This window comes from Glycine soja, chromosome 19 (genome assembly GCF_004193775.1).
Source record: "Glycine soja cultivar W05 chromosome 19, ASM419377v2, whole genome shotgun sequence".
Classification (NCBI taxonomy): domain Eukaryota; kingdom Viridiplantae; phylum Streptophyta; class Magnoliopsida; order Fabales; family Fabaceae; genus Glycine; species Glycine soja.
Genome location: NC_041020.1, coordinates 49,313,241 through 49,340,643, shown reverse-complemented (window position 1 = coordinate 49,340,643; position 27,403 = coordinate 49,313,241). Strand labels below are relative to the sequence as shown.

At 31.2% G+C, this 27,403-nt stretch overlaps 2 protein-coding genes across 4 annotated transcripts; both read left to right on the top strand.

The window, feature by feature from the left end:
* Positions 1-14: 14 nt before the first annotated feature.
* LOC114400722 (inositol phosphorylceramide glucuronosyltransferase 1-like) lies at positions 15-5,821 on the top strand. 2 transcript variants are annotated; one of them, XM_028363329.1, is made up of 10 exons: positions 15-494; positions 648-768; positions 1,228-1,413; positions 1,595-1,758; positions 2,662-2,769; positions 2,942-3,079; positions 3,172-3,306; positions 3,610-3,895; positions 4,004-4,127; positions 5,467-5,821. In XM_028363329.1, the coding sequence occupies exons 1-10, from the start codon at positions 240-242 to the stop codon at positions 5,606-5,608; spliced, it is 1,659 nt and encodes a 552-aa protein (XP_028219130.1). In that variant the 5' UTR covers positions 15-239; the 3' UTR covers positions 5,609-5,821. The 2 variants fall into 2 exon arrangements, with proteins under 2 accessions (XP_028219130.1, XP_028219131.1); XM_028363330.1 differs by having other exon boundaries at positions 16-494; positions 3,613-3,895.
* Positions 5,822-13,200: 7,379 nt separating this feature from the next.
* On the top strand, positions 13,201-19,564 carry LOC114398475 (F-box protein At5g03970-like). Of its 2 annotated transcripts, none has more exons than XM_028360676.1 (2): positions 13,201-13,308; positions 17,708-19,564. In XM_028360676.1, exons 1-2 carry the CDS (start codon positions 13,267-13,269, stop codon positions 18,938-18,940), a joined length of 1,275 nt encoding a protein of 424 aa, XP_028216477.1. In that variant the 5' UTR covers positions 13,201-13,266; the 3' UTR covers positions 18,941-19,564. The 2 variants fall into 2 exon arrangements, with proteins under 2 accessions (XP_028216477.1, XP_028216478.1); XM_028360677.1 differs by having other exon boundaries at positions 13,251-13,308; positions 17,694-19,564.
* The last annotated feature ends 7,839 nt before the right edge of the window (positions 19,565-27,403 follow it).

Genomic DNA, 27,403 nt, shown 5'->3' with positions numbered 1-27,403 from the left:
TGGATTCCCGAAAATGACAGTGGAGAGGAGGCAGCATTTTCCCGTGGAACTCACTGCAGTGGATCACAAATCGCAAGCACGCAGCCAGAGAAGACCGCCAGAGTTCTGGTCAGAGACGACGGAGAAAACAAAACTTCGAAAATTCAATTCAACTTCCAACCATTATTTAATCCGCAACTATAAATTCAAGTCAGAGTCCTACCGAAAAAAAAAAGGTGGCGAATCGGAATCGAGTTACAATGAAATCAAATGATGTTACACATTGGTTATGTTCGATACTATTTTGCATAGTTTTAGTTTGTGTTCAATTTGAAGGATGTGTGGGATCCAAGACTAAGAAAACGGACGAGGCATACGTCACTCTTTTGTACGGGGATGAATTCTTGTTGGGTGTTCGAGTTCTGGGCAAATCAATACGGAACACTGGATCCAACAAGGACATGGTCGTGTTGGTCTCCGATGGTGTGTCTGATTATGCCAAAAGCCTACTCCGGGTAATAATCATCTTCTCTTTAATGGGTCTTCGTCAAAATTTGAAATTTTGAACTTTAACTTTCTGTTTGACATGAATCTGTTGACACCTGAGTTTTGTGTAGTTTGTAATTTTAACTCTATATTTGGTGGATTTTTGTTCGAATTTTGTGAAGGCTGATGGGTGGATAGTGGAGATGATTAGTTTACTGGCTAATCCTAATCGAGTGCGTCCAAAGAGATTTTGGGGTGTCTACACAAAGCTCAAAATATTTAACATGACTGACTACAAGAAAGGTAACATTTTTCTTTTGGCCTTTGGTGTGTATATATCATCTGGTTGTAGAAATAAGGATGGAACCGTATAATTCTCATTTAGGTTGTGAGTTTAATTTTCATGCACTCCCTGGATAAAGACTTTTGCACTAGCAATCAATAAAAAATGATTTCAAGTAGAGTTTTTAAAGTAACTATAATAAAAGTCAACAACTTACCATACATAACAATAACAACAATATGTGATTGAATGATAATATAAAAATCTGTATATTCTAATTAAATTCTCGCCATTGAAATGGGAGTATTTACTATTCTGTGCTGTTTGGTTAAAATTTTCCTTTTATTTCCAGTTAGTTGCTTTTTAAATCAAGTGAAACTGGAGGAGACAGTTTAGGTTTCAGGTTTTCAGCTTTCTATCTTATAAGCGGTACAATGTGTGGTTTATTGGTTGTTTATGCATTGAATGTGAATGTGCAGTTGTTTACCTTGATGCGGACACTATTGTGGTTAAAAATATTGATGATCTTTTCAAGTGTGGGAAATTCTGTGCTAATTTAAAGCATTCTGAGAGGTTGAATTCGGGAGTCATGGTTGTGGAGCCATCTGCAACTCTTTTTAATGACATGATGAGCAAAATAAAAACTACTGCATCTTACACTGGAGGTAAAAACAAATTTTGGGTACTTTTATATTCTATTACTTTTGTTCTTTTGATTTTGATTTTTTTATTTTATTTTATTTTGTATTATTTATTTTTTTGTTTTAAAGACCATATATGCTAGATGTTGATTTAAACCCGATAGCTTTTAACAATGGCCTTCATCTGTCTTTCTCCCTTTGACAGGCGATCAAGGATTTCTCAATTCATATTACTCTGGATTTCCCAATGCACATGTTTTTGAGCCAAATTTGAGCCCAGAGATGTTTAGTTCCAGACCCATTCCTGAAATGGAGCGACTATCAACACTGTATAATGCTGATGTTGGTCTTTACATGCTTGCTAACAAGGTACTATGATATAGATAATGAGTGAATAGTACTTTCCTTTTAAGTAATTAGAGCCAGTGAGACATAAGAGATATATTCCCCATTTTAGATTAATTATGCTGGATCTGCTCATTTGAGTTCAGTTGAGATGAACTGTATACTGGGTTATGTTGCTTTTACAAATCAATGATTAACTTGTCTGAAAGAGTCCTACACTTTCATGTATATGATGTTTAATTATTGTGATGTTGTTCAGTAATTATGATGTGATTTGTTTTGCATGTACTGTCTTCTTTGTGACCATTGGAATAAATTATGGCATTCAAGTGACCCTATATTACTGTTGGCAATGTGGTAGTTTCAGTGTGTTTGGTTTTCCATTAGCACAAATTCCCAAGCATGCAAACAAAAAAAGTAATCACTAGTTGCTTGCAGGCAAACATACATTAGGCTCTTTCCCAATGGAAAACCAAACACACATGCAGCAGTTAGAATCAGCATTTGTTAATCTGAGCTTATTAATGGGTCAAGGTGATGATTTGAGAAATCTTTATATTTGTCATCATCTTAGCATTTTCATCTTCCTTTAGTTAGTGTTAGAAGTTTAGTTTTTGGGCATGTGTGGTCTGTAGAAACTTATGCTTTCAATCAATTCTGAAATGTTTAGCTAATTTTTAAAATTAGTGATACTGTGATAGGTGTGTGGAAATTGTTTCATTTAGAAATAAGTAGTTCAGATTCTTGTTAAGATTTTGTTTTATTATGCCCTATTATAGGGCACCTAGCCTACATAACAAATATTATGTAGAAGATATAGTATAACACCCTGGATACCAAATATATATTTGTCTCTGAGCATTCATTTGTATTGCATCTTTCGATTCTATTATCTAACATTCAAACTATTCGTGCTGATCAATCCAGTGGATGGTAGATGAGAATGAACTCCGTGTGATTCACTATACACTGGGCCCCCTTAAGCCTTGGGACTGGTGGACGTCTTGGCTTTTGAAACCTGTTGATGTCTGGCAGGTACTTTTGCAACTCATTATCCTTTTTTTGGTCTTCTATTAATATCATAAAAAATGTTCTCATCCTCATAGTTATAGAGACCACATTTGTCTAAGTAACTCCATCTTCCCAGTTGAAGCTTGTTACAAAAAGTATACTGACTTGTTTGTTCGAACCTTGGTGATATGTTTAGGATGTAAGGGAGCAGCTTGATGAATCCCTTCCTGGAACAGGAGGGGGCCAGAATTCTAAAGACAGTTTTCTTGTGAAATTTCTGTTTCTGCTACCATTCTGTGCTTTACTCTTCTGCTGCTATCATTCATTTACAAAGGTCAGCTATCATGGATTGATATACTTGTCCAATCTCTTTGCTTTAAGCTAATACAGCTTTATATAAGTCTCATAACATTGTATTTTCTGCAGAATCAAGGGTACTTCAGTACACTTTGCAGAAGCTCACTATGTGATCAAGTCAGACACCTTTATTATAGGATTAGATCAAATGGACCACTTGCATATAATAGTATTTCGACATCAACAACCAATTCAGTCCATCAGGTTGGTTTTCTATTCTGTGTTCTAGTTGAGGATTTGGATCCTGCCATGCAATGACCTCACATGATGGAATCATTTGATGAAAGACAAGCACACTGCCCTACATGGGTGGCTTCCCCAAATCCCTGACACTGAGTCCCACATTCTTTCCTGCACAGGAAGTTATGTCTATATGACTATCTATCATCAAATGACCTGGTCATGTTATGGCTTCAAACTAGAGAATGCATATCCTCTAGTTGGATGCACTTAATGCTTAGATTTATGTATTTTCAACATACTAATTTTTGTTTCTATGGTGTCTAGCAGCTCTTAAATGGTGCTCAGAACAAGGCTCCTGCATATTTGGGTGGCATTTCTGTCTGTGTCTGTTTTGTGGTTGCAGTGGTGTCTCTGGGACTAGCTCTCTTGATTGTTCCTCGGCAAGTGATGCCATGGACTGGATTGCTTTTGATGTATGAATGGACATTCACAATTTTCTTTATATTATTTGGAGGTTATATCCATTTGATTTATCAGTGGGGAAAAATAGTGGGATCACGCGTAGCATCTTCCTTGTCACAGCCTGGGTCTGATTATGATTCCGAAAAACGTATGTTCTCAAGAGTAAAGCTTCTTTTGTGGTTGTTTTTCATTTAATTGTGATGTTGAGATACTTTTTTTTATATATATTGAATCTATATGTTATCTGTATTTACAGGTCATCAGCGACAGATATCATCTTGTGATGTTGCTACATGGTACTATGGTTTAGGGATGGCCCTGTTGGCCATTGCAGCTCCATCGTTGCCTTGTCTTTTTGGAATTACTGCCTTGTTTTTAAGGTAATTTATGCTCTAATATATCATGGCAAGTCTAGTTAAAATACTTCTAAACTTTTTTTTCTTTATTGGGAAACTTATATCTTTGTTCCCAATGGCATGTCTTTGTTATTTAATCATTGACTATTAGGAAATTTTGAAATGTCAAAATTCAACAATAACCCTCTTTATGTTTCAGAGGAAAGAAAATGAGGAAGGAAATAAAATTTTGAATTGGAGAGAAAATGAGAAATTTTTGAAGTTTTTTTTCTAGAAGTAAACTTTTTTCTTTTGTTCATTTTCTCTTCAACCAAACCAAAGAAAATGTATTGTTTTCGTATTTTCTCCTCTATTTTTTACCCTTTCATCCAAACACATCATAAAAGAACCTCCAATGTCCAATGTCTGCCCAATTAGCAATTATTTCATTGATAACTTGTTTGTATCCACATGATATAGGAGCAGTAAACAAATAGTAATTATAATTAAAAGTTGGGTTATCTTTGAGTTTAATGGTCATACATTGACAATATAAAACAATCTTATGTTGGTATCCAATCACAAATTACTATTTATATGATTTTTAAATTGTATAGCATAAAAGTTAACAAGCTCACCATACATGACGAATTGTGATTGAATGACGATATAAAACTGTTTTACATTGTCAGTGCATAACCTATTTTCTCTATCTTTATAATTTCAAGATATTTTAGTTAATTTTTGTGGCTTCTGTGTATGGGTAGTATTTCAGGTTAACTTTATGCTATGCATTTAAGACTTTGTTTCATATTTGAAAGGCCCCATGACTCTTAATGGGCTTGGGTTAGTAGTTAGTGTCAAAGGTCACATTTATGGAGTTGTTTCGTGTAACTTGCTTTTTAGTAAGTTGAGCCTAGGAAGTTGTAGATTAGTACTTGTAATCTGAATTCCCTAAGAAGAGGTGCAATATGAGAATTCAGAGGTCTTAAGCTTGTATCATAGAAGCTGAACCTTGGTCTTTGAATGGAAGATCCTTTAGGTGAAAAATAAACCCAAAATTATCAAATATAATTTTTCTTTTTACCTAGTTTGTCTGATCAGAAGAACCAGCAATTCGCTGCGTTCGAATATTTGTTCTCCCAGTCATTCTTTAATTCTTGTCTTGACATTTTGCGCTACATCATCACGGCACATTGCTAGTACCACTGTACCAGCACTTATTTGTGGTGTTTGAAAGTCAATGAAACATCCTAAAGTGCCTTCTCTAATTTTGAAGTGGATTTAGCCATTATTTTACCATTAATTCAAAGTAGTTTTGGTATTAAAAGATCAGTTATCAAATATTTTCTTGAAATTAAATTTTCATTTTTATTTTTAACAGGTTAGGTTTGATGGTTGTTGGGGGCATAATATTGGCTTCTTTCATGACATATGCTTCCGAACATCTTGCTATCCGATCATTTCTCAAAGGCTTTGATGAGCGCGAAAATGCTCGAAATAGTGGCTCATGTTTCTTATGTTGATTTGATTGTGACAATTGCGAGTGGTGATGTAAACTATGGTCGATATTTTCTTCCCTTTTCAGCTTACATATGTAATGCTGTTCTAGTGGAAAATGTATTTAATGAATTTTTGTCTATCTTCTAACAATGTATTTTGCCGAGGTTCTGTTGTAATATTATTGTTATTCTTTCAGAAGATGACCTTATTCTATTGAAATCACACATAATGGTGTCTCAAAACAGCTCATTGATTTGACTTGGTTGAAGGCATAAACATGCATAATATGGTTCATAAAGTATGATTAGTTTTGTCGAGTATATTTTAGAGGGTAAATTGTTAATTTATCATTTAATGATGTGAGTTAGTTTATTTTGGATTTTCTTTTAAAGTTTTTTTTAGAGATTAAAAAAAATCTTTAAAACAAGTAAATCGGCATTATTTGCTCTTAATTTAATAAAGTGCAGGAGGTCAAACATAAGTTATTGTTATGATGGCACTGCACAAGGGTTGACAATGACTAATGAGGGTTGCGAGTCGGTGCAACTCAGATCATTTTCTAACAAACTATTTCAATACACTTGTTTTAATTAAAACTAATGTCTGACTTTCATTTCTTATTTAGAGTCCTATTCATAACTCCATAGGTTATGAATTTTTTTTAATTAATAACAAAATAAAAAATGCAATTTCATTTTGTTCCATCTTTACACTAAGTTTATATTTGACAAAACTCATATATAAGATAAGTTAAAAAATTTATAAGTCGACTTAAAATTTATAAATTATTGGCCAAAAGCTAAAAACTTATAAGCCAACTTATTGAGTTAGAAGTGTTTATAAAAATAAGTTGTTAAAGTAATGGGTGATTATAAAAATGATATAAAAGGGCCTATTTAACCATATATATGCATATATTATAAATTTTATTTTTATTTTGTAGAAAAATATATATTTTTAGGTAATTATAATTTTACATCTTTTTACTAATTTTATATTCTTATTAAGATTTTTAAAGAACAAATATTTTATTAAAATTAATAATTAAAGTAAATAGTATTATACGTAAAAAAACCCTAAAAAATAGGGATAGTATGAGTGAGGCATGAGAGAAGAGAACGTAATGTTAAAACAATTAAGATAAGAGACTAAATAAAGAAGAATATAATTATGGTAAATATTAAAATAGAAGAAATTATAGTTATCAATTTATAAGTTATAAGCTAGCTGAAAATCGATAGCATATTATAGTTTATTAATGCACGTCTTCTATAACTTTCTACCTTTTTTTAATAGACCATACTGGGAAACAATCCTTGGTTAAGATTATTATGATACGCTATTTACACGGTGGTTACCACCTGACATCCTAGCAACCTTTTCAATACATTTTTTATATATATATATATAGCGGTTTACCATGGCATGTACTAAGCCAACTACCTATGATCCTATCATAGCCTTCTTGCTAGTGGAATTCGCACTAGAAAACCATATAGTGGACTAATTTATAGAAAATATCTATAATTAAATTTTAGTGTAACAAGCACTTCTAAAGAGATTTTTTATTTATTATATATTAAATATCTTTTCAACAACCCTTAATAGTTGAAGTTAACAAGTTGAAAATCGTACAAGCGTGACTTCTTAATTAAGTGGTTCATCACTGTCACTACTCCCACTTGAAGTCAACACAATGAATGGCAAATAACAAAATTGCGAACAAAAAATAATCCGCACAACGAATATCTGTAAGTGTAAAAATAATATGCACAATTTATGTGAATATTTTTTTTTAAAAAAATTGCAAGGACAAATTTTGCTTGGGTGAATCGGTTAAATGTGATGCATAAATGCATAATCGAGCTATATATGCCTTTAAGTTTTTCATAAAGATACTTTCTTACTTAAGTAAACTTAACATGTATGCTAGCTAAATGTCATTGAAGTTGTCAAAGTTAATTATCATGTTTGGCTTGTCGTTTTGGCCATAGATGACTCATAAACCAATAGAAATTTGTTAATGTACTGTTTAAACTTTACACCACATTTTGTTGTGGTGCGCATCACTTTCCTTCGTGTGGGACGCATTTGATAATGAAAAATAAAGATTGTGGACAAATGGAGGAAGGAGTTGACGAGACCATGCATCCTTATCCTAAAGTAATAAGGTGTGGCAATCAAAACAATTAAATTTATAGATAATAATTTAGTAAAAATTATCTGCGAGTATAACTCGGTTAGTTAAATAATGTGTAAGAACATTTGAATTTATGATTTTTTTTTCATTTTTTATTATCATGTCAATCTTATTTTTATTTTTTATTTTCATGTCAATCTTATATTTTTCATGTGTGAGTTATTATAAATCTCTAATATTTATATTTGATTCCAACAAAGAAAAGAGAAATTACAAACTGTGTTGTACCCTTTGTGTATTGGCGCTTCACTGAGCAGGTTAAGCTAACTAACATATTGTGAATCATAATTAATAATATAAGAGGTAAATTCACTTATGGAGGATTCATTAAGCAAAAACAAACTATTCAAGTACGATTATAGTTGCTGAAAGAAAATAAAAAGTGAAACCCAAGTGTACTCTCAATTGTATCATGTATAATAATACATATTGTTTTTTTATATATAAAAAATGTTAAGATAAGTTAAGTTCTAAAACTTATTAGGACTGTGGCATGCTCCTAGATTCAAAAAAATACTTGTAAACCAACAAAGTTCTCCAATTGGGTGGCTGAATTCAAGGACCCATATGTTCTTGGATGAGTTCGATTATCAATTAGACCAATCTTAATTAATTTATTATTTAATAGTTAATAGTTAATGCATAGTTTTTTTGTGTGTGTGTGTAAGTTAATACATAATTTATTAATAATGTAGGAAATTAATACACATTGGAAATTTCAAACTGCGACAAAAATTCAATATGATTAATCGTACTTGTTTGTTATTACAGATTTGCTGTTAAACTTCTTTAATTTGATATAATAATATAGATAATAGATTCAACAGGTTTTCGAAATAATCATGTCACGAACGAATGTTCTTAATTTACTTGGCTTAGGTTGGTGAACATTAATTGGTTCCCTTCTGAATTTCTGCAGCTGTAAATTGTAGGCAGATATATTTGATGAATTTTATCCATAAGTATCCAACACTTACTTTTTCCGGCAAGTTATTAATTGATGGCCCTTTGAACTTCGAAGCGTGAGAAACAAAATATATATGCAGATGCATGCATGCCTGTACGTGGTCAACACTGCCACTGGACTGAAATTGCATGCTAGCGGGTATTCATCAATCACAACACAAATTGAAGTAAGTATCTGATCTAACTCAACTATAAAAATCATTTTAAAAATGAAATTTATTTCTCACTTACATTTTATCCATTATTAGATGATGTGAGATTTTCATCATCTCATGTCAGACCTCTCAAATGTGAATTAAATTTGTAGGTCAGAACATTTGTAAGTAGTCTAATACTGAGTGATTTAATAGGCACAAGAAAAATTAACAAAATAAACTTGATATCATTTTAAAAATTAAATCTATACTTAATTCAATTTCAAAAAATAATTCTAAGAGATGAGGTCACACAAAGATCGCTTCTCATTTATATATGGCCATATCATTATCATTAAGATGAGCGAGACATCCAACATTATTATTATTATTATTTTATTTAATATATTCAAGTACAATTTGAAGTATTGTTTGATGCATGCCTCGTCAATAGCATAAGCTACAATACAACTAAAGATCATTAGGGAAGTGGATGGTTATCATGGTTGAATTGTTTCAGGTACACATAGCAAGAGTGGATCACGTGCTTAGTTATTATTTTTTATCAAAAGCCGAAAATATATATTATTAGATGAGTACAAGACATATACTCTAACTCATTACTAAAGCCATTTAGGTATATCATTAGATGATCCCTGTTCACTGTTTAGGATTACATATATATACAAGTGGACTCTTACACCAACCAGAAAGGGAAATTATATTATCGCTAATAATAGCGAACCGATCGAGCCTAACACCTCACTTTTATATCTCCAAGACAACCAAACCAAATAGACCAAACTGCTTTGCACACAATTAAGCCAAACTGTTTTGCCTTTACACCTGAAAAAGACCTCTATGCTATATATATAGTGATCAACGACACAGAATTTAGGGGGACTATAGGACAACCAACAAGCCAAAAATAATCTTTATCCATAATCACTGAATAAATAAATGAGCTGAATGAATCCCCATCATTTTCATCGCAAACATGTCTGTTAATTAATTACCAACTCTCCTATGAAACCGATTTGTTTTTGTTGGCAACCCAGCTATTTAGTATTTATTGCCAATTTTTCATGAAAATGCTAGCTAGCATTTTGTGAGGATAGATAATTTTAATACCACACAACCTAGCTAGTTGGTAATTAAGTAAGATGAACCCCGTCGAAAATTATGCTCTCACCCCCAACTATGAGCCTATATATATATATATATGAATGATGAATCCAGCATGTTTTTGTTTAATTAATTAACAGAAAGCAGTAGTAGCTTAATATTATTGTTCTATTTCATATTGAACAAGAAGCAAGAAGAGAAAAAAGTGAAACACAAGAACTTCATACAAGTTAAAATAAATGCAGCTGCACTGCAGCATATATAGCAGAAAGAGAAAACAACATAACATATCTATCTATGTCCAAGGAGAGCGGAGGGGTTGGTCGAATTGATGAAAGAGATTATAATAAAACAGAAATGATATATCCTCTTCCTTGTTTTACAACATAGATGGATGAAATTAAAGCCAAGCATCAGACTTGCCTAGAGTGCACATTTCTTCAGGTTTCTTGCTACCTCTTTTCTTGTGGTCTTATATTTGGCCATGGCTCCAATAACTGCAGCGAGATCCCCACAAACAAATACTTCTTGATCTTGGACCAAACTGATATTGTTTTCAACCTTGAGAGTCTCATGGTCTTCTTCAAAAGCACTTAGAAGAAGAAGAAAATTAGGAAAGAGGGGATTAGATTTGTTGACAATCCGGAGATTACAACAATAATTGTATTTATAAGGGGACATAGATTTCGAAGTGAGATATAACACTTGCTATATTACAATTTTATAACACTTTTATAATTATTTTACATTTTATTAGAATAAACTAATAATTAATATAATTTTTTTTACATGGTCGGATAATGTAATCATGAATTGTTATAATTAGTTGACAATATACAATTATTTTGCTCTAACAACCTATTAAAATTACTGATGGAATATATTATTACCTTTTCTTTTTAGGGGATATTATTACCTTATTAGTTATTATTTTACTAAAATTGGAATTTGAATCTAAAGTATTGGACCCACTGAGAAAAAAACAAATAGATAAAAATAAAAGTGATACATGATAATTTTGTAGTGTAGTATCTATTTATTGTTGGAAGATAAATGAAAAGGAATATCCTATTGCCCAATTGGGTTAAGATTCTGCGAATTGTAGCTGGAACGAGGGAATCGAGACATTGGGCCCATAAAAAGAATACAAATACCGATACTAAAAATTTGGTAAAATTAAAGGGTAATACAGAAAATAATTTTGTAGTAAATTAGAAAGTTATAAAAAAAAAGTATTTGTAGTAGATATCATTTTTTGTTGAATATATGCGAGTAAATTAATTTCATTTGTAGTAAAAATCATTAATTTACTTGCCTATAGATATATGCTTTTTTCTTTCATTTGTTTAAATAAAGTAAGAGCACTACATACATGCGTCCCTCTCTACTTTACCAAAAGAAAACAAAATGAAATTTTGCATTTATTGCTATTAGCAATAAATAAAAAATCTCATTTTGTTTAAAGGTGACTCTTTTATACAAAAGTAGAAAAAAACATAATATGGTATGGTAGTATGAGTAATTAAAAGGAAAATGCTTTTCACACCACCTCAATATTTTTTCATATTTCAAAAATTAATTTTTAAAATATATATATATATATATATATATATATATATATATATATATATATATATATATATATATATATATATATATTAAAAGGTGTGTGTGAGAGAGAGAAGGTAAAGATTAAACAAAATGACAGTGTAAATGGACCGACTATTGATATCATCGTGTCAAGTGAGTCTTACAAGATAGATCCACAATGAGGGTTATTATTAATCTCAACAAAATTACTCTTGACCCCTACCAGTCAAGGGCAAATTACAAATTACCCTTCTCCATCCCACCCCACTCTTCCCCAACTCTTCTATCTTCATTTTCCTCTCTTTTTTTCATTCATTCATTCTTCTTTTCTCTTTCCCTTTGTCTCGTTCTTCACTCTCTTTGCACTCATGTTGTCAGGTATTTTTTTTCCATTTTCGTGGTCAAACAGAATCACGATTCTGTTGTGAAATTTCGCACAACGAAATCATAGTTCTGTTATTCTCGGTATTGTTGATGCACAACGGAATCCCAATTTTGTTGTGCATTTTTTTACAAATAACTATATTTCATGTATTATTATGTAGACCAATGGATTGGAATACGTTTATATCTAACGAGTTTGGAATGCCAGTTGGATGGAGAAATATGGATAATGAAAGTCAATTTTTTTACCAACCCAACCTTTTATGTGGAGTCGAGCCTAATGATGATATGAGAGATAATAATGATGAAAATGTGGGTGGTGAAGACATTGATATGCAAACGCAACCTAGTTATGGCAAAGGGCTTACAATGGAGAAGCTGCTACACATCAGAAGCCCGCTTATGGCAAAGGGCTTACAATCAACTCATACAAGCTTTCAACGCAATACAATTTCAACCAGTTAGAGGATCTCAATATATAGTAGATATTTCTAAGAATTGGAATATGTAGTAGACATTTATTTAACTATGTAATAGACATTTTGTTCATGACAAATATTGAGTGTGTATTCCATTATTTTTATGGATATGAAATTCAATACGTAGTAGACTTTTATATGAAATTGTATGCAATATGTAAACTTTTATAAATTCTAGAAAAAATACTAAATGAAAGTGTAATTCCCAGAAAAAAAATGTAAAACAGAATCACTTACGTTGAACATTTTTTTCTCCAAAATAAAAAATTAAACGAAAGTGTGATTTTGTTATATATTTTTTTAGGAATAAAATCTAAACGAAAGTGTGATTTCGTTGTACACGTTATACAATAAAATCACACTTTTGTAGTACACGTTATACAATAGAATCACACTTTCATAGTACTATCATGTATTAACTCCCCCTATACAATATAATCATAATTTTGTTGTGTGTTTTTTCCCTCTTAGAAAAGTATTACAACATCGTGTTTTTGTTGCATAAAAGGGGGTGTACATTTTTTGCACAAATCAAGATTCAGTTGTGCAAAAAATATGCACCCCTTTATGCAAGGGAAGCATGATGCCATAATACTTTTTTAGGAGGGGTAATCTTGGAAATTTGAGAGATTATAGGAACCAATAGCAAAAGGCATTGGGGTCAATAGCAATACCCCTTCACAATTTAACCCAACACAATAACAGCACAGTGAAAGCCCATCCAATTAAAGGTGATTCTAAATATCAAAATCAAACACTCGTTCTTGGCTTCATCGATCGATATTCGACAAGCTCAAGCAAGCATGCACCGCAAGCTCTCACCTTTGAAGCCCCAAATTTTAAAAGTGAGTCAATCCATTTCCATTTCTGCTTCTGTCAATGTTATTCTTTGCATGCAATTATTCTTTACCCTCCAGTTTCCGTTTTAGATTTTATTTTTTTGTATAAGAGATGAATTTATTGTTCAAATCTTTTTTTTTTTTATCAGCTTCTGTCAATCCGTTTTAGATTATGAACTGGGTCTCTTGTAAATTGTGTTAATAACTACTTACTAGCCTCAGAAAAGTAGAAGAACCAAGTGAAATAGAATGAATTAGAAATATATTTTATTTTTAACTGATATATAGCCACATTCAGGTTGTCCCGATGAAACAAAAAGTTATGATGTTAATTCATATGAAAACCGTGTTTTATACTTGATCAGATATAAATGGACATTGTATTCAAGTTTTGCCTCTGATGTCTGAAACCCTGAATAAATGGGTTTGAATTTGTCATCACAGTTCCAAAATCTAGACCAGTGGTGAACATGGGGTTGGCTTATTTATTTATTATTATATTATCAATGACTGAACTTATGTATCTCATTATTGTTGGAAAATAAAATAAAAATGAAGGAAAATAAATATGAAGAAGATGCACAGTCTTGAATTAAATAAACGAAATAGCAGTAGCAAATTAAATTTAATTGACAACGCACGAATAATTCATTATAACATACAATAAGCACAAGAAAAAAAAATTAAGGGAAGAAAGATATAGCCTGGGTTGAAGCGCGTAAACGCTATCCTTAGAGAGAAAACGCCCCCACTGCACGGGTAAGAAATTCTGATTGCGCTCCTCTCCCAAGATACGACAACCCGTTGGTTCCGATCGTGTGCAGCGAAAGGATCCCCAAACCTTATGAACATCAATGCTCTTACTCTCAAGAAATAAATTATTTTATAAGAAAAGGAATAGAAAACTTTGGGAGAAAGGGATGAGACTGTAGCTGTAGCTCTGTCATCTTTGTAGAAAGGAGGAAAGAGAATATATATAGACATTTTGCAACAACAAAATATGACCGTTAGAAATATGACCGTTGGAAAACCAACCTACACTTGTCACAACAAATATAACAAACTAGTTTGACTCATTAAAACAAAATCTTAAGAAAATCTAAAATAAATATTTTATTTTATAAAATAGAATTAATATATTTATAAATTTTAAATTAAAACACAAATATTTATCAACATTCCCCCACATAATTTAAAATTTTAAAATATATTTTCTAAAAGATAATTTGTATAAAAACATAAGAGAAAGAGCATGTGATATTGTATTTCGGTATAAGGAACCTTCCGGGTTTGAGCCTTATACCTAGTGTTTATGAACTTCCATCCGAGAAAAATGTAGTGACTTGATTGTCTTGAACTACATATTCTTTAACCGGACTTTAGTACACAACCCCTACAATATTGGCGTTCAATTAGGTTCTAATCAGTGGTAGCACGTTACACGGCCTTGCGCTTGTATCTTGTTTCGTGAGTGTCCTTTAGAGATTAGCCCATATCTCACAGTGGCGGCCCCACCACCACACTCACTAGGTGAATCCTCAAAGAGTGAGTTGTGACCCTCACCCCTACAATAATTGTCATCGGATTCATTAAGAGGTATTTTGTTTTTTTTATCAAAAATACACATATATAAATACCTCAACCTTAATATTGCCACAATTTATAATACACCTCGTCATAGGAATGAGAAACGGAACAGCTCCGTCAAATTTCATTTTGGTGTACTTTAGTCAACAAACAATTTCGTTGTTACCCGTTGAACTCCATTCATGGGATCACCAATCACACGGAGACGGGTGTCCATTGTTGTAACTAAATAATGGTCTTTAATCCCATTCCCCTCGACGACTCAAGTACTTGTTGACATGTCAACCTTTTTGTAAGCGGATCCACAATATTATTTTCTGACCTGACAAAGTCAAGAGAAATGACACCATGAGAAATCAAATTTCTTATAGACTTATGTCTCACTCTTAAGTGTCTTCTTTTTTTCATTAAAATTTTGCTAGTCCCTTTAGATATAACAATTTGATTATCACAATGCATTGGAATTGGAAGTATAGACTTATTCAACAATGACAAATCACATAATATATTTTAAGAAATTCGGTCTCACTAGTAGCAGTATTTAAAGCAATAATTTTTGCTTTCATGTGAAATAATAATTTGTCTAGTAGATTTTCATGATACTACACAACCATCTAAAGCAAAGACATAACCACTTGTCAATTTTATTTCATCAAAATAAGAACTTCAAGTTTGTATCATTAAATCTCTCAATTACTTTCCAATCTACCAACTGCATATGCAATATCAGACAAGCCTAGAGAAGTTTGTCAAATGCAATAAAGAACCGATACTTTGAGAATATGTGAAGAAAATCCTTTACTCAAATTTTTCTTTAACTTGATGGATGAGTCATAAGGAGTAGAAACATGTTTCACATCAAAATAATTAAACTTCTTTAATATATAGCTTTTCAACATAATAAGATTGGATAAAAAATCATACCATCATTTTTTTTTCTATAAGCTTAATACCCAAAATCACATCTACACAACCAAGGTCTTTCATATTAAAATTTCTAAACAAGAAAAACTTCACATCATTTATGAAATACATATTACTACCAAATATCAATATGTCATCCAGATACAAACATAAAATGACGCATCCATTATCATCAAATTGTTTCACATACACACATTTATCACTATCATTAATTTGAAAATCATACAAAAGAATAACTTAATCAAACTTTTGTGTCAATGCTTTGGAGCTTGTTTCAAACCATACAAAGATTTAATAATTTATTTTTCAAGAAAAAAATATTTTCAAAGAAAGTCACATCTCTAGACTCCATAATAGTACCATTAGAAATTTCAGATACTTCTGAATTAATAACTAATAATCTATAAGTAGTATTATGTAGAAAATATCCAACAAAATATAATTAATATTTTTTTTTTTCAATTTTCCTTTTCTTATTAATAGGGATATTAACATTTACCACACACCCCCACACTTTAAGATATTTCAGATTTGGTTCTCTTTTTCTCCATAACTCATAAAGATTTTTTTTTGTTTATAATGTACTCTTTTAAGAATACGACATGCAAAATATAAAGTTTCACCAAAGTGTTTATTTTATTATTTTTATGTGTTATATTTTCACAGACTTATTTTTATCAATGAGTTATATATAAAGAGACAATCAGTCAACATGTAACAACAAAATATTTACAGTAATAATAATAACGTTAAACAATAAAAATTAAAAAACCTAACAACAAATGTCTTGATTTTAAAGACCTGTGTTCACAGGATCATTTGATCAAGTAAAAGATAACTTCCTAAGGCAGGAATGGAAGTAGTGAGATATTTTTAGTTTTTCACATAAACTAATTCTAAAAGCATTTTATCTTAAACAAAAATATAATTCACAAAGAAAATATTTTTCAACAATCTCATACTAATTTAAAATTTCAGGAATTAAATAATATAATAAAAACATTTTTAATAAAGCATAATACATTGTGTCTTCATCCATTAATTTTTCAGACTTACTAAAAAGGAACTCAATCATATCCATTATAGATATTTTGATACAACATCATGCTACTGTAGAAAAGACTATGCAAGAAGAAAGTCTAAAACATTTTCTCTCTAAAACATTTTTCTCTCTAAGACTGTTTGGAAAATAAAATAAAAATGAAGGAAAATAAATATGAAGAAGATGCACAGTCTTGAATTAAATAAACGAAATAGCAGTAGCAAATTAAATTTAATTGACAACGCACGAATAATTCATTATAACATACAATAAGCACAAGAAAAAAAAATTAAGGGAAGAAAGATATAGCCTGGGTTGAAGCGCGTAAACGCTATCCTTAGAGAGAAAACGCCCCCACTGCACGGGTAAGAAATTCTGATTGCGCTCCTCTCCCAAGATACGACAACCCGTTGGTTCCGATCGTGTGCAGCGAAAGGATCCCCAAACCTTATGAACATCAATGCTCTTACTCTCAAGAAATAAATTATTTTATAAGAAAAGGAATAGAAAACTTTGGGAGAAAGGGATGAGACTGTAGCTGTAGCTCTGTCATCTTTGTAGAAAGGAGGAAAGAGAATATATAGACATTTTGCAACAACAAAATATGACCGTTAGAAATATGACCGTTGGAAAACCAACCTACACTTGTCACAACAAATATAACAAACTAGTTTGACTCATTAAAACAAAATCTTAAGAAAATCTAAAATAAATATTTTATTTTATAAAATAGAATTAATATATTTATAAATTTTAAATTAAAACACAAATATTTATCAACAATTATCAGTTAAGAGTTGTCTGTACTTCTTTTTGGCTCTTCTTAAGATGTTGTTAGTTTGTGCTTAGCAGGATATAACTGGCCTGACAGAAACTGAGAGGATGAAACGTAATAGTGTTTATCCCTCTGCACTTAACTGTGATGACATCTTGCATGAGATCCTACTTCGAATACCACCACCAACTATCTCCAAATTAATTATCGTATCAAAAATATGGTTGCGTGTGATATGCAGTCCTTCATTTCGTCAATGCTACTTGAGGCAATGGGGACAAAGTTTTCGACTTTTGGGTTTTTTTGTTTGCAACTTTTTATATCTTGGAAGACCTCGTGATGGCTATCGTCGCCCTCGTTGGGAGCCTGCGCTCCCAATCTTGTCCACTTGCAAAGATGGTGATGATTTGAAACTTTCTGGAATCCTCAAACATCTTGGGTACTTCATTGATAGTTCCAAAGGAATTATTCTTTCTGGTTTCCATCCAAAGACATATTATGTGTACAATACTGTGACCAAGCAAAAGTATGAACTCCCAGAACCTCAGCAGTTCTATAAAGTTCTGTGCATGGCATTGATTGTTGAGGAATATCTTGATAGTGACATATGCTACAAGGTGATCCGTGCAAGATGTGAATGCAAACTTAAGGAACGCAACACTGTCTCAATTGAGACTTATTCATCAAAAACTAGACAATGGAAGCAATCCACTCTGATGTGCTCCACAACTTTTGCATTGTGCCCAAGGACGGCAGCTATGGTGGTTGGAGGGGTTGTACACTGGTTTGCAATGTGGGGAAAACTTGCCATTTATGATCCTCGTCTTGGAGACAGGTATATAGCCTTGATTAAACTACCAACAGGTGTGTTAACACATGAGCATGAGGAATCTGTTCTTGGGGAGTCATCTGATGGGCTTTTGCAGTATGGCCAGAGCAATAATTTGGGCCTGGAGATATGGATACTTGAGAAGGAATCAGGAGCCAACTCATCTATTTACTGCAACTGCACTCATCTGAAGTACAAGTGGATTCTGAGGTGGAGATTAAACTTTAAAGTATTATGGAAGCAGATGCCGTCTTTAAGCACACATTCTAAAGAAACCCAGATATTGTCATTCCTTCCTCAGAATTCTACTTCTATCTTCATTAGGTCGGGGTGGAATATTTTGCTGTGTGATTTGGAGACCAAAACGGTGGAAATTGTCAATTATCAGGGTCGTGGAGGAACCATTTCATGGGAATCTAGCAAAGTAGTTCCTTACTTTCTACCAGCTTGGCCACACACTTCCTCGGTGTCGGTGTCATGACAACATGGAACAAGGGAAAACTTGTCGTTTTTCAATCTAGAGGCACTTGGTCTTTTCCATTCTGTTTTTGATCTGGATATGATGAAAATTAAGGGTCTGTTTTATTTTCTGTGTTCACTTTTAATTACAATCTTGTTTTCAATCTAAAAGTTGTTTTCACTAGTTTCTATTCAAATCTTTGAAAACAGGAAATAGATTGAAAACAAGGTATAATTAAAAGTAAAAACCAAAAACATTTTGTCAAAGTAAACGGACCCTAAGCTTTTAGCTTCTTTGTTCTGTTTTGAATAGCCATAGTATTAGTAGGACCTTCATTTCTCTTACAGTTTCAGTGGTGTACTGTACATGCCTAGAGGTTGCTGTGTTATCAAAACACTGAAAAATATTACTCTTCTGATTACTTTCTCTTTAGTCTTTTCGTAGAAGAATTCAGAATTGCAGCCTGATACAGTCACAACAAGCTGCATATAACGGTTTTCAAAGATGAAGATGCAAGACCCTTGTTTTACCCGTTTTTGTTTGGTTTTGCTAAAGTAGAATTTGAATATAGTTTTGTTTGATTATGGTAACTATGTATATGAATTTCATACATTGAAAACTGATGTCCTTTAATTTACAGTAAAACACATTCGTTGTGTGTGCTCAAGGTGGTAGTTTTGTTTCTACTAGAGAGCAGCACCACTGGAAGGTATTCAACGATAGTTTTCAGACATGGTGTATTTTCTAGAAAAATATAGCATTGTGTATGCATTAGAAAGGATAATATGTTGGTACGGCTACGAATATAAATTCGTATGAACCCTGCAGGTTCGGGATCCTTTGGAACTTTTACTAATGCTAGTAAAAGCTCCAATCTTTTTATGACGACCTTTAATGCCTGCTAAATAGTCTTAACTCAGCTGCTAAAAGATTAATAGTGTGTTTGACTACATGTTGCGGATGTAATTTTCAGCCGATAAAGTATATATATATATAAAAAAAAAAGCGAACGTAATTTTCAGAAGATAATAATTATAGCTTTCACATTTCAAATGTGATTCTTCTATTCTCAACTTGATTCCAAACATGTGTTTTGGATTATTTTGTAAAATTATTTTATAAAACAACTTCTAAAAATGATTATTTAGAGGGTAAAAATATGTGTGTGATAGAGATAACTCTTTAAATTAATATGAAATTGTAGAGATGCGATATACATTTACAACATGAGATAGACACAAAATATTGTATTGTAAGAATTATTGTACAAATAATATTTCTCAAAATTGGAAGTATTCATAACTTCATTCTTTATTTTTTTTACTCTTAACTTTTTTTCTTTTTGTAAAGTGGTTGGTTTGGGGTGGCGCATAACATATTAACATATGTGGGTGCATAACTGCTGCATATTTCTCGGGCTATTATGATTCGGTTCCTATGGGCTGTTAGTTGGGCAGTCCATGTTGTTATGTTTCTTTATCCTAAATACATTGGTGCTTATGCATCCAAGGTTTTATTAGGCTAATATATTTTTATTGTGACTTAAATATAAAAAATGAACATATTTAACGGATTGAAATATAAGTAACTTTTAAATAATTCAATTTTATTTAATGTCATTATGTAAAAAATATTCTTAAGTTAATTCAAATGTGAGCATCATCTCCAATATGGTTAAAGATAGTTTAGGAAATTTAGCTTTTTTAATTATAAAATTAAGAAAATTAAATGAACTTAACAGTTAACTAATATACTTAATCAGTGCGAAATTAGATACTTTTTCTTTATATTTGAATTCGGAGAGTACTTACTTATATATACAAGTTTTAACTTTTTGTGCATTTACTATTTAATTATTAGTTCTTAAATTATTTTTGTGTTCATTGCACAAAGTTTAAACGTTTGTAAAATATTCAGCATAAGATTCACGTGAGATGTGTATCCGTATTTTTTTTTGGGAAGACATCAAATAAGTATAGTCACGTTATTCAGTGTCTTTATTACTCCTAATGCTGATTGAGAAGTTTATACATTTAATTTAGGCTCTTTGGTCCTCAATTTGATTTAAACGGGTAATTAATATTTTTTTTCTTCTCAATTGACCTTCAAGTTTTGTCTTGGATTGAAAAGCGAATTTCATTTTTTAAAATTTTGAGCTTTGTTCTCACTGCATGAAAAGGAGTAAAATTAGGAGTCATTTGGGTGTAGAAGTACATGTATTTGTAGTTTTAAGTTTGATATAAAAATATAATATATATTTTAATATGTTTTCTGTTTCTTAATTTTTTTTTTAAAATAAGAAATAAAGTAAAAATAAAATGATACTTTTTACAATTAAAAATGAGAATATATTTTTTATGCGAAAATATTTTTTTAATAATTCCTTAAAAATGGATATATCAAATGTAATCACAAAAATTTACAATTTTTTTAATTCATACTTTAAATATATTGACATGCTGGTAACGATATTATACATTTCGCATATTAAGAATTATCCATTAAAAATGTTACTTTTGTAAAAAAAAAAAATAGTAAGTTGAAAACAATTATAAGAGGCAATTACTCTATGACAAAAAAAAGTTTTAAAAAATAAAAAAAATAAGATATCAAAAAAATTAAGAAACTTTGGGAATTATCAAATTGGTATATTCTATGACAGAAAAAAAATTTTAAAAATAAAGAAATAAGATATCAAAAAAATTAAGAAACCTTGGGAATTATCAAATTGGTATATTTTAAAACTTAAAAAATGGGAAGTTTTAATTAATAAATTGATATATTATAATTTAAAAATAAACAGTTTATTTTGGTAGATTTTTAAAATTAAAAATGAATAATTTAAATTAACAGGTTTTTAATATAAAAAATTGGAATATTTAATTAACAAATTTTTAATTTCTTAAAATTCAAAAAAGGATATTTTAAAAAATAATAAATGAAAAAGATATGATCTAATTAAAAAAAGATATTAAAAAAGAAAAAGAAAAAAAAAAGGAATTCTTGGGTTGGGTAACTGAAAAATTTATAAAATTTAAAAGAATGACAGGTTTGATAAACAAATTGGTAGATTTTTTTAATTTTAAAAAATAATCCGTTTTAATTAACAAATTGATAGGTTTTTCAAATTTAAAAAATTGGACAGTTTTAAATTTTTGTAAATGAAAATAATAGGTAAAAAAAGTAAACATAAAATTATTTATCTTTGTAACTCTTTTTTTGTAGAGGGAGACAAATAAATGAAGAGAAACATATAACAAATATAGCAATAGTTTGAGGAAGAAGAAAAAGATAACAAAATATTAGAAGGAAAAAATGATCAGTAACACTACTCATAAATTCTCTTTATCTTTATCCGTTTGGTTTTGGGCCTTTTATGTGTATTAGAGTATGTATTGTAGAAGTTGATCGCTTTAATCTTTCTTTTGGGATAATCTTCTTTGTTGACAATTATTGATTGCTTTGGGTAAACATATTTTCATTTCATGTGACGTATTTTGTGTAAACATATATTTCTAATAAGATTTGAAAATGAGAAGAGGAAAACAAATACTTACTACTGCAAATAAAAAGAAACGTTAAATCAAATCAAATGTAAAAACAAAAAGAATATGCTAGTCAAACAATAGTGAAATTAGTAAAAGGAAGGAAATGGGAAAATCTACCGGTATTATCTTTCAGAAGACAAATTACATGATCTACCACGAAGAAGGCTTCAGTGGACTTCTCTGCATGAAGATATAAGGGCATTTCACATATTTGACCTACAAATATAAGAATGGTCATCGGCCAATACCAATGGAAAAAGGAAAATTATAAATGAAAGAAAAAAATGTTTTACAATAAAAATTCTTACGTATCAACTATTTCTTTTTTACTCTTAAATTGGCATGCATCAATGGAAGGTTATTTTCTACAACATACAAAAAAATTGTTAGAAATCAAACAAACAATAACCAGTTATTTGGATCGCAGTTAGGTTCCGTGGCAGATGAGTATGCAAACAAGTAACACCCGACAAGTGTCAATGCTCCAACCCTCACTCTTGAATCCATGGGTGATTCAACCTTACAAGCCAACAAGCACTGCGCGCACGATGACCCCCTCGTGGCATCGAGCGACCATGTCATTGTCGGCGTGGAGATCCACTACCGCCAGAACGACATCTGCGTGCTCGGTATCACCATAGTTGACCACGACAGCTCCATGAACGTGTTCGAGTGCATCCACGTCGTCAACCAGACTGTGAGTGTCGTGGTCACGGCGTGCCGCAGCGTCGATGCCACGCCAAAGAAGCTCAGTACGCCGAGATCTGCTTGTGGAGACGAATATCGAGGTATGCTTGCACACGGAGCTCGACTCGCCGAAATCTATATATATATATATATATATATATATATATCATTGCCCAGAGAAGATATGGGGGAGGGATGTTGTACGTTACCCTTGCATATGCAAAGAGGCTGTTTCTGGATTCGAACCCATGACCAACAAGTCACCAAGGCACAACTTTACCGCTGCACCAGGGCTCGCCCTCATTCATATATATATATATATATATATATATATATTTGCATGTGATATCTGATTCATATTGAACATATACGTACCACAGTTTTGTAGTATAATGAAAAGAAAGGAAAATTTTGGAAACCCAGAGAAATAGCAATATATAAAGAAGCACCAACCTGATCTGATTATATCACAAAAGGATATACAAACAATCAATGAAGTGACATAGACTAGTTGAATGAAGACCAAATTGAACTTCTTCCTTCCAATCTAGAAGCATGGGACCGTAAAACAAAAACTTTGCTGAGCAGAGAGAGTAGGGACTAGAATTTCGAAAACGACCGCAATGGAAAAAAGGAAAGGAGAGCGACAATGGCACGCAGTCATTTTAGAACGAAGGGGACAGCCACCTAATGAAAACGAAAAACCTTCATTCATCCATACATATATATAGCAGCTTAGTAGTAGCAACGTATATATCATGGCCATGGGTCATGGGTCGTTACCACTTTTCAACACCCATGTTTCTTCGTTTTTCCAAATTTGTCATTTTCCTCACCCATTAAATAAATATATAACCCTCCTTCTGGGAAGCCTCGGGTCTTATTATTGATCACCACCAAGTTGGAAATGAAGCCTATAAAAGCTACCATAATGCTTCACCTTTAGACTTAATCATCCAAGCATATATCATATATATATATATATATATGTACGTTCGTGTAGAAGTAAAATTGGATGATTTATAGCTTTCTAGATAAAACACACTACTGATCAAATCAAATGGGGAAAACTCAGGTATGATCACCCCAATTGCTACCACAACAAGGAGTCCAATACCTTAAGGACCGTGCAAAAAACTCCAAAGAAAACAGTGAAAATAACCTACATATCGAGTCCTGTGTTAGTGAGGGCCTACGATGCTTCTGAGTTTCGATCAGTGGTCCAACAACTCACGGGCAATGACTCCAACTCCAACAAGAAGGTTGAAAGGCCTCATAAGGGGTATAGCTCTACTTTGATGCATCAAAGGGTCATGCAAAGTCATGAAGATGCCCATGGGATCGGGTTGTATCATTATAACAGATCAACGACGACTTCTCTGGAGTTGGATGAAGATTACTACTGGAAAGAACTTGCACGTTCTGTTTTGCCGTGACCCAGATGTGTAGTACTTGTATGATACTGTATATATTAGTATTTGTCTAAGTAATAATCAAGAAATGATTGCTACTGCTTCCACTGGCAGTGCTATCACCTCCATATTGAGGGAACCTATTTCCCTCATTATAAAACTTATTTCATATGCTTTATCTTATTAATTACATGCATCCTCTCTCATTTTCATGGCTTTTTGAAATTTAGTTTCCGAGGTTAAGGTTACTACAGTCAAGTTTATGAATATTTTATCAGATTAGTGTAAGTTGTACACTTGTACGTGTGTTATAAAAAACATACCGTTGGAGATGCACTGTCTTAAAAAAAAGTGCAAATTGTGTATTCGATCATCATGAGAAAATCCCCCAAAGCTTTGACAGTTTGACCTTTAACTCCTCAACATTTAAAAATTAAACAGCTTTTAATTTGTTTGAAAACCTGTTGAGAAGTAAGAATTTATATCTGGAATAATGTGGATTGGGGATTCAGTACTGGAAGTGCCAGAAAGATGGGTAAAGGAACGGCTTTTACGTAGAAGGAAGAAGAATTTGCCGCGGAAGGGTTAAGAAAATCAGAAGCTGAAATTGAATTGAAGGGGTTTCATCACTAATCACTCATCAGCAACGTAAGCGAGAGAAAGATCGCGGGCTGGTCCGGTTGGATAAAACAATTAGAAAACATACAACAAACAAACAGTAAAAAGATTGAAAAATTAATATAAAAATTAAAATATTTTTTTTATCTGTAAAAGATGGGTATACATTGTATGCACTATTTTTTAAAATTAATTTAATTTTATACTAAAATTTTATAATTAGACAATAATCTAGCAAATTTTCAAACTGTCGTTCTTAAAAAAATAGATACCAGTACCATTTAATTAGTAGAAGTGCTATTTGGTCAGAAGTTATTACATAATTCAACATCATTGTAATTTCAACTAATTTTAACTGATAGATATTACATAAATTCAACTTCAACCATGCAATAATTTTTTTCTGAATAAAGAGCATGTGAATTTACACGAAATTTTACCTATGAAAATCTCACATTTTTAAAGTAACTATTGATTAAAATTAATATGAAATATAAAATTTACTTTTCACATAAATTTTGCCTTCGCATAGAAATTTGAAAAGTTATTTTGGTAATGATGAACTGTTAATTAAATATATTGACAAATTGTAGATTTTATCTAATTATGAATTGATATTAAGATAGGATTAATAATTATTTTAAAAGATATATGTATTAGTATTATTAATTTTTTGGTGGAATGTTAATAGTAGTATTATTTCTAGTTAAATTTGTAAAAAAAATTAGAATCGATTTTGATGAAGTATGGATTGGTGGTGTTATCAGAAATGAGCATGGAGTATGTATTAGCGGTTTTGCTAAACATATGGGCGAAGGAGATTCACTTAGATCGATCGAGCTGAGTTCTTAGCCATTAAGGAGGGTCTCTTGGAGGCATGGAACCTGGGATACCGCCAAATTATTTGCTGAATCCCTGGAAGTCATCAAAAGTTATCTTTTTGAATTAGACATATATATGTCTGATGTAGTTCTCTTTTATTTTCCCACTACACCAAAAAAAGTAAAAGATTCATATTGTGTTTCAAAAATTAATTTTTTTTATGAATTACATTTATTAAATCACATTAAATGTATTTTTATACTGACAATTTTATTAAAGAATATTATTTTTTTAATCAGGCCATGTTGAGTATAAAATTGTTAAAATCCCTATTTAATCAATCAGATTAACATATAAAATGATGCACTTTACTTTCAATCGGATTAAATTGGTTCACTTTAATTTACTTTCAATTATCCTCGAATTTTTTTTTTTTTGTCAAGCCCTCAAATTATGTTGAAACAAAGAAAAATACAAAAGGGATGTACTTCATGGGCCTTTTGTTTTTGGTACAATCAAATTATAGTTCTCTTCATCTCGCAATTTAATACTATTTTTATTTTTGAACAATCAAGCGAGTAAACAGTCGATTTTGGGTACTATCATGGAAATTTGGCAGCCTTATCAATCTCTGGTTAAGAGGGAGTTATAAGGCGACTTCGGGGAGGGGTAGTTGAAGTGATAAAGAAAGTCATAGGTTCAAGTCTCTCATTAACATAGTAATAAAAATCATCAGCATGTGATAAAAAAAAATCTTTTGTAAAAAAAAAAGAAAAAAAATCTCTGAGTAAGAATTTCTTATTTTTGATGTTCAACTCATTATGTGATAATCTAAATTCATGTAAGCCACCTAAAAATGTGTATCTATCTTGAAATATAATTTACGCATATTAAGTAATAATTAAAATTTGAATTCAAGAATAAAAAATTGAATTCTATAATTAAAAATTTATATCGAAAACTTTTTCAATAATTTAACAGCCTTTTATAATTAGGTAACACATTATCGCCATAAAAAGCAATAACAACACACGAAGTTAACTAGATAAAAGATAAATGAAAAAATGTATTGACTAATATGTTTAAATTCTCTTTATACATATCGCTTTAATCTCTAAAAAATTAGTATTTAATTCTTACTGTTAATAGTTTTGTTGTTAATGTTACAACGGTAGCAATAATAATAATGGTTGTGATGATATTGGATATCATAGAAGGGATGACCATTATTATAATATTGTTGGTGATGGTAAAGCAAAGAAGTTACATAATATACAATGGAGATGAAAGAAAAATAATTTTATCTTATTCTATTTGTTCTTAATCTAACTTTTTCTTTAACTTTTTAACTATCAAATTGAATAGAAATAAACAAATAAAGATGAATGATAAAAGGT